The sequence below is a fragment of the Orycteropus afer genome, unplaced genomic scaffold (genome assembly GCF_000298275.1).
Source record: "Orycteropus afer afer isolate SDZICR_OR568_19922 unplaced genomic scaffold, OryAfe1.0 scaffold00046, whole genome shotgun sequence".
Lineage (NCBI taxonomy): Eukaryota > Metazoa > Chordata > Mammalia > Tubulidentata > Orycteropodidae > Orycteropus > Orycteropus afer.
The window spans coordinates 1,705,869-1,714,289 of record NW_006921633.1 but is presented as its reverse complement, the minus strand read 5'-3'; the positions used below and the strand labels follow the sequence as shown (position 1 = coordinate 1,714,289).

The window sequence follows — 8,421 nt, the reverse complement described above, 5'->3', positions numbered from 1 at the left end:
ACCCCTCCTTGGGTTTCCGAGGCAGTATCACTACGGAAGTAGGATTGCCCAACCTTCCTTCCGAGGTGTGGCTGGTGGGTTTGAACCGCCAGCCGTCTGGTTAGCAGGCAAGTGTCTTAGCCACTATGCTACCAGAGCTCCCCATCCTTGGCTAGTAGAGTCTATTCTTGGGTCCCTGAAATCTGAATGAGAATGCTGTCACTTTAAATATCCAAAATGGCTGCCTCTTGCAGACATTCAAAATGGCTGCACCCTAGGTCACTTTAAATATCCAAAATGGCTGCTGCTTGTAAACAATCAAAATGGTTATATCCTCTGGACAACCGAAAGTCCACAGCTCAGGTTGTCTCCCTCTTTGCTGTTTCCCTTCCTAGTCATCAGTTACCAGCGCTGTTGTCCCTTCAGCCCTTGACGAGCAGGGCTGATCTTTAGGTCATGTCTCAGGTCCCAGCACCACTTGGAAATATTTAGGCTGTTGGTGCTGTCAGAGTAGCTGACAGTTCAAAGCTCTATCTGTCTCTCTACTCAACTGTTTTCATCCAAGTTCTTCCACTAGTTAGTGCCTAATCCCCTTCTGTATACTTCCTTTCAAAGCTCAGGGCTCCGGGATTATTTTCTGTATCTCTGTCAATTGGTTTCTCTTTTCTTTGTTGAGGAGAGTACATGTAGCTTGTCTGCCTATTCTGCCATCTTACTGGAAGTCTGCTACATCACTCATTAAGGGCGGCGTCTGGCTTGTTTTTGACATCTTGTCAATACTACGCCTTCTAAACAATGAGCATGGAATGTCCTTCCATTTATTTAGGTCTTCTTTAATTTGTTTCAGCAATGTTTTATAGTTTTCAATTCCATGTACAAGACTTTCACCTTCCTGGTTAAATTTATTCCTAGATACTTCGTTCTTTTAGATGCTATATAATGCAGGTTTTAAATAGCTGGTAATAATATTTTCTTATTTTTTTCTTATAATCTTGTAGTAGAAAGGACAAACTTTGAAATACTTTTGGTTTCTTTTTTGCAGATATTAGAAAAATGAAGCCCACAGGAAACCAGTGATGTGTTCAATGAAGATAACACAGAGTGGGGACACCAGCCAGGGTCCTGTGTGGCCTAGTCAGGTACTTTCTCACTATAATGTGGCTATTCAGTTATCTTCTATTTATCTTTTAATGTTCCTTATGCTGTTTCTTTGGAAGAAAGGACCCTGGCTTATTAAATTTTAAATCAAAATGTCAAGCATATTGCCTGGCATATGGTACTTAGGATTAAACATATGCTTCTCACACTATTTTAGTTGCTCCTTCCATTAAAAACTGGACAGCAAAGCCAAAGGAATGCAGTCCTGACAACTGAGGACATATAGGACTCAGGGAGGAAAAAGCTATGTTATTGTTGATTTCTGTTATAGTTTTCTTTCAATAGAGTTTTATTTCAAGAGCAATATTCAAAAGGCACTATTCAATACAGTTATTTGGTGACTGTTACCTACTGTAAAGTGTCTTTTGGAAAGAAGCAGGTTGGGGAGAGGGAAAGTGTTCAGGGTTGAAAGACATTCCAGATAGAGGGAGCATATGCAAAAGTTCAGAAATTAGAGGAGAAATTACAGTTAGTTGGGTCAAAATAGCAAAAGCTGGGGTAAAGAATATGGGAAAATAAGTATAGTAAGAGATGAAATGGGAGGTTAGTAGAGGGCATGTAATGAATGCTTATATGCCATTCTGTGGAGTTGTATATTATCCTGGGGATAATGTGCTGGGGATATTAAGCAGAGAGGTGATGAGTTAAAATTGGCATTTTAGAAAAATCACTCCAGTTGTGCTTCATTGGTTGATGTTTAAAATATGAAAAAGAACCCTTTGTAAATCTTAGCATTGTACTTCAGTTGTATCGTAGTAGTAACATTAATGATAATAATACCTAATATCTTGAGAATACTTAGCATGGGATCCTATTACTGACTATAGTGTGAGCTCTTTCAGGGCAGGGAGCCATTTTTACTCATTGTTATACATGTAGTAGACAACCAATTAATATTTGTAATTGATTTAATTATTAATCAAAATATCAATTTAAAAGTATTTTTTAATAGGAGAAACATGAACCAGAAGATGCTAAAGTTGGAGAACCTGCTGCGATTTCACACTGTTTGTAGGCAGCTGTATGGCCTGGGCCAAAGAAGAACGTTAGTGCAGTGGAGACATGTGTTTTCATCTGGTTGCCCAGCGTGGGCAGCTCCACTGTATGCCTGGCCCTGGAAAACAGATGTACTCATTGGGGCTGCTTTATCTCAGTATAGGCTTCTAGTAACACAGAAGGTATGTACAGATTTCTAATGTTGTTGTTAGCACCGTCAAGTCAGTTCCAACTCGTAGTGACCCTTGATACAACAGAACAAACTAATGTTCATGTGCCATCTTTACATCATTACTGTGTTTGAGCTCATGGTTGCAATTACTGTGTCAGTCTATCTCATTGAGTATCTCCTGCTTTTTCACTGGCCCACTACTTTACCAAGTGTGATATTCTTCTCCAGGTGAGGTGAAGTCTCGCCATCCTCACTTCTGGTGTAGTAGGTACTTCTTTCAAATCAGATTTGTTCGTTCTCCTGGAAATCCATTGTATATTCAGTGTTCTTCATCAACCCCATAGTTCAAAGTCATCAATTCTTCTTTGGTTTACCTTATTCATTGTTCAGCTTTCACATGCATATGAAGTAATTAAAAATAGTTTGGCTTGGGTCAGGCACACCTCAGTCCTCAAAGTGACATCTTTTGCTTTTTACATTTTAAAGAGATCTTTTGTAGCAGATTTGCCCAATGGTCATTTCATTCCTTAACTGCTGCTTACATGGGTGTTGATTATGGATCCAAGTGAAATGAAATCCTTGACAATTTCAATCTGTTCTCCATTTATAATAATGTTTCCTATTGGTCCAGTTGTGAGGATTCTTTTTTTCTTACATTGAGGTGTAATCCACACTAAAGGCTGTAGTGTTTGATCTTCATCAGTAAGTGCTTCAAGTCCTGTTCACTTTCATCAAGCAAGGTTGTGTCTGCACATACCAGGTTGTTAATAAGTTTTCCTCTAAGACTGATGCCATATTCTTCTTCACATAATCCAGTTTCCTGGATTATTTGCTGTGCATACATGTTGAATAAGGATGATGAAAGGATATAACCCTGACACTTTTTCTGATTTTAAACCACATAATGTCTCTTTGTTCTGCTTGAATGACTACCTTTTGGTCTGTGTACAGGTTCTGCCTGAGCACAATTAAGTGCTCTGGAATTCCCATTCCTTTCAATGTTATCCATAATTTATTATGATCCACACAGTTGAATACCTTTACATATAGTCAATAAAACACAGGTAAGCATCTTTCTGGTATTCTCTGCTTTAAGCCAAGATCCATGTGACATCATTAATGATATCCTCATTCCACATACTCTTCTGAATCTGACTTGAATTTCTGGGAGTTCCCTGTCGATGTTCTACTGCAACCATTTTTAAATTATCTTCAGCAATAGTTTACTTGCATATGATATTCAATAATTTCTATATTCTGTTGGATCACTTTTCTTTGCAATAGGCACAGATGTGGATCTCTTCCAGTCGGTTGACCAGGTAGCTGTCTTCCAAAATTTCTTGGCGTAGACAGGTGGGCACTTTTAGTGCTGCATGCATTTGTTGAACATCTCAATGGATATTCAATCAATTCCTGGAGTCTCGTTTTTCGCAAGTGCCTTCAGTGCAGCTTGCATTTCTATCTTCAATATCATCAATTCTTGATCATATGCTACCTCCTGAGATAGCTGAATTCAACCATTTCTTTTTGTTACAGTGGCTCTGCGTATTCCTTCCATCTTCTTCTGATGCTTCCTATGTCATTCAGTATCTTTCCCATAGACTCCTTCAATGTTGCTAGTTGAGGCTTGAATTTTTTCTTCATTTTTTTCAGCTTGAGAAATGCGAACCATGTTCTTCCCTTTTGGTTTTCCAACTTCAGGTCTTTGCTGATTTCATTATAATAATTTGCTTTGTTTTTTTTTAAGACTCCCTTCAAAATCTGTTCTGCTATTTAACATCATGTCTTCCATTCACTTGAACTACTACTCTCTGTTCAAGAGCAAGTTTCAGAGTCTCTTCTAACATCTGTTTTGGTCTTTTCTTTCTTTCATATCTTTTTAATGACCTTTTGCTTTCTTCATGTATTATATCCTTGATGTCATCCCACAACTTGTCTGTCTTTAGTCATTAGTGTTCAGTGCATCAAATCACTTCTTGAGATGGTCTCTAAATTCAGGTGGGATATACTGAAGGTCATACTTCAGTTCTTGTGGACTTATTTTAATTTTGTTCAGTTTTAACTTGAACTTTCATATGAGCAATTTGTGGTTTATTTTGTAGTTGGCTCCTGGCTCTGTTCTGACTAATGTTACTGAGCTTTTCCATCATCTGTCCTGACAGATGTAATCATTGTGATTCCTGTGTATTCCATCTGGTGAGATCCACATGTATGGTTACATGTGGATGTTGAAAAAGATATTTCCATTGAATAGGTCATTGGCCTTGCAAAATTCTATCATGTGATCTCTGGCATCCTATCTGTCACCTAGGTCATATTTTCAAACTACTGATCCTTCTTCATTTCCAACTTTCTCATTCATTCAGTTTTCAATACCACTTGATTGCACGTTTGGTTAATTTCAGACTGCAGAAGTTGGTACAAATCTTAAATTTCTTTATCTTTGGCTTTAGCGGTTGGTACATAAATTTGAATAATAGTATTATTAACTGGTATTTCTTGTAGGTGTATGGATATTAGCCTATCATTGTACTTGAAATGAAATGTTGAAATGTTCTTGAAATGTTCTTTTTGATAATGAATGCCATTCCTCTTCAATTTATCGTTCCCAGCGTAGTGGAACATATGATTGTCTGATTCAAAATGGACAATACCGATCCATTTCTACTCACTAATGCCTAGGATATCGATCTTTAAGTGTTCCATTTCATTTTTGACAACTTCAAATTTTTGTATATGCATACTTCATACATTCCACATTCTAATTATTAATGGATGTTTGCAGCTATTTCTTCTCATTTTAAGTTGTGCCACATCAGCAATCATGAAGGTCCTGAGAGCTTTATTCCATTTATGTCATTAAAGTTGACTCTACTTTGAGGAGGCACCACTTCCCCGATCATATTTTGAGTGCCTTCCGACCTGATGGGCTCATTGTCTAGTATTATATCAGTTTCCTGTTGCTATTCATAAAGTTTTCACTGGCCAGTTATTTTATTTTATTTTACTTTTTTTTTTAATTGTGATTTGGGTGAAAGTTTACAGAGCACATTCACTTTCCATATAGCAACTCACGTACACTTTGTTTCATGGCATTGACTGTAATTTCCCACAATGCAACAGCTCCTCTCCTTCTTCCTCCCCATAGTTACCTCTTCCCTGTGTCCTTCCCTCCAGACTCCTGCCCCCTGAGCTGTCTCCCTGTGCATACACAGCTCTTCTATTCTCCAATGATTGTTCTCTCCAAGGAGTGTATATACCTAGTGTAAATGTTCACCTCATATGCCTGTCTTTTGTTTGGCTGAAAGCCACAGGAGTGGGTTCAATTCCAGATCTGAAGGGGAGCTAGGGGCCATAGTTTCAGTGGTTCCATAAGGTTCTATCAGACCAGCAAACCTGGTCCCTCTTTTTTTTTTTAATGATTTTGAGTTTTGTTCCACATTGTTCCCCCACTCTATCCAGGATCTCCTACATCAATCACCCTTCGAGTGAGTGGTAGACAGTGGTAGCCGGGCATCATCTAGTTCTTCTGGTCTCATAGTCGTGTAGGCTGAGGATTGCATGGTTTACCAGTCGCTTGGACTAATTGTTTCCATACGTCTTTGGTTTTCTTCATTCTTCTTTCCTCTGGAAGAGGAGTTACCCATTATTGCATCTTGATGGCTGCTTGCAAGATTTTAAGACCCCAGTCACTACTTGCCAAAGTAGGATGTGCAACAGTGTTTTTTTGTAGTATGTTATGTTACTGGCCAGTTTTTTTAGAAGTAGATCACCACATTGTTCTTCCTAGTCTGTGTTAATCTGGAAGCTCTGCTAAAACCTGTCCACCATAGGTGAATCTGCTGGTTTTGAAATACCAGTGGCATAGCTTACAGCATCACAGCAATATGAAAGCCACCGTAGTACAACAGATATCTAATAGTTACTGTGTTTTTTGGTTTGAGGTGAAAGTGTATAGAGCCATGAGTAGAAATCCATTTTGTATGTGTTGTTATTTTAGGAATCTTTATAGAATTTTTATTCCTTAATGCTATACTCTAGGCAGTAGCTCTTTGTTAGAAAGTGAAGTTCTGGTTCGTTGTGTGGCAATGCTGGTGAATTTGATTCCTTGGATATCATTAAGGATGAGGGTTTTTGTTTGAGTCTAAGACATAATTACTTAAGGGAGTGTTTTTGATAGAAATAGGAGCTATGGTTGTAGTAGATGTTCCAGAATAAGTTTAAAGTTGTCACTTCATTTATTTTCTTCCTTTTTCTTTGTATGTTCTGACAAATTTTTTAATAGGAAAGAAGACCACAGAGATCTCACTTATCTTTGACAAAATCTAAAAAGGAAGTAGAAGTATGGATTGGAATGACTGTTGAGGAGCTGGCCAGAGCAATGGAAAAAGACATAGGTAAACCAGATAATTTTGCAAGGAAAAATATGGAACATAGAAACCTGGTGTTTTATTTGTTGTCAGATTAAAGCATTCAAGGATGAAAACTAGACAGTTTAAAAAGATGTGAAGTTGTTCCATTAATTTTTACACTAGGTCATAAACCTTAATTAATTTCTTAACTCTTTGACAGATAAAGTTCTCTAAGATTTTGCTTTTAATAGAAGCAAAAAAGATTTTTTTAATTTAAATTAACTTTTCCTTCTCAGAAATTTTGTAGGTTCTTGGCATAAATCCAAATAATGTTTTTGGATGGAGGGCGTAGCTCTACACTCATTTTTTTTCTTTGTTTTTCTGATGTCTTTTTTCTACTCATTTTGACAGTATCTGTAAGCTGGTATAACTTTTAATAATACTATTTTTACTTAAAATGTAGGGCATCATTGTTATTTTTAATTTTTTCATTATGCCATTGATGTATTTATTACCAATGTAGGATTATTGGAACAAAATTTGAATTTTCATTGTAATATGACATTAAAATCCAGTATAAGAAAAATAGCCTGTTATCAAAACAAAATAAAGTGAAAAGGGATGCAGACTCTTGGAAGAAGAGAGAATTAATAATAATAACTCATTTTTATTGAGCTGTTAATATGTACTAACACACGTAATCCTTAGAACACAGTAGTGGTACATATGATTAATATCCCTATTTGTAGGTCAAATAACTGACTCATAGCAACCTTCCTTTAGTTTTTGAGGTGGTATTTCTATGGAAGTAGGTTGCCCAACCTTCCTTCTGAGGAGTGGCTGGTGGGTTTGAACTGGCAGCCTTCTGGTTAGCAGTCAAATGCCTTAGGCACTATACCACTAGAACTCCTACTGAGGCATTGTTGTTGTTGTTGTTATGTGCCATCGAGTCAGCCCCGACTCATAGCGACCCCTTCTTGGGTTTCCGAGGCAGTATCACTACGGAAGTAGGATTGCCCAACCTCGAGGCATAGAGAAGTAAAATAATTACCCACAATTTCATAGCTAGTATGTGGTGGAGCTAAGATTTGAACCCAGAGAGGCTGATCGAGAGTCCTTGCTATTGTTCATAGACCAAGTTATCTCCCAGCAATTGCTATTTACACATAGAGCCAGAATTTTAATTAGTAGTAAGGTTATTGAATAGTTAGATGTGCTGAGTGCAGAGGGTTGGAGATGTATTTCCTACACAAAAGTATTAACATTATTACTCACAAAGAATAGAAAATTAATACACTCTCTTGTATTTGGATTATGTTATTTTATAACTAGGAAATTTATAAGAGAATAAACAGATATAGATACATCATTCAGAATTTTGCTAAGGAAAGCAGTATTAGTATGATTTTATAAATAATATCAATCAATAATAGACTTGATTTTTAAAACTTTTTGTTATTGCCAATTTTTAAACATATGAAAGTAGAGAGAATGGAATAATAACCTGAAATATAACCATAATCCAGTGTGTGGTGCGGTGCAGTGAATTACTTGGTGTGGCTTTTCTGGCCATAGTCTTTATAACTCCCACCATATTACTGGGTGGGACCACGGAAATAAAGTGTGTTGAACTCTGATGTTGGGATTGGGTAGTTTTGTCATTCTGCCAAGCTGCAAAAATGACAAGGAGGCCAAATCTTCTGACCTCCTCTAATCCCACAAGAGGAAAATAGGATTACCAGCAGTAACCCAAGGCCTATTACT

The 8,421-nt window shown here is 37.3% G+C and overlaps 1 protein-coding gene across 1 annotated transcript in view; it reads left to right on the top strand.

The window, feature by feature from the left end:
* Positions 1–2,096: 2,096 nt before the first annotated feature.
* MTIF2 (mitochondrial translational initiation factor 2) overlaps positions 2,097–8,421 on the top strand; it is a 32,711-nt gene continuing 26,386 nt past the window's right edge. Inside the window, exons 1-2 of the mRNA XM_007938003.1 lie at positions 2,097–2,315; positions 6,591–6,702. Coding sequence (XP_007936194.1) covers positions 2,097–2,315; positions 6,591–6,702 — 331 coding nt within the window. The remainder of the gene's footprint in view (positions 2,316–6,590; positions 6,703–8,421) is intronic.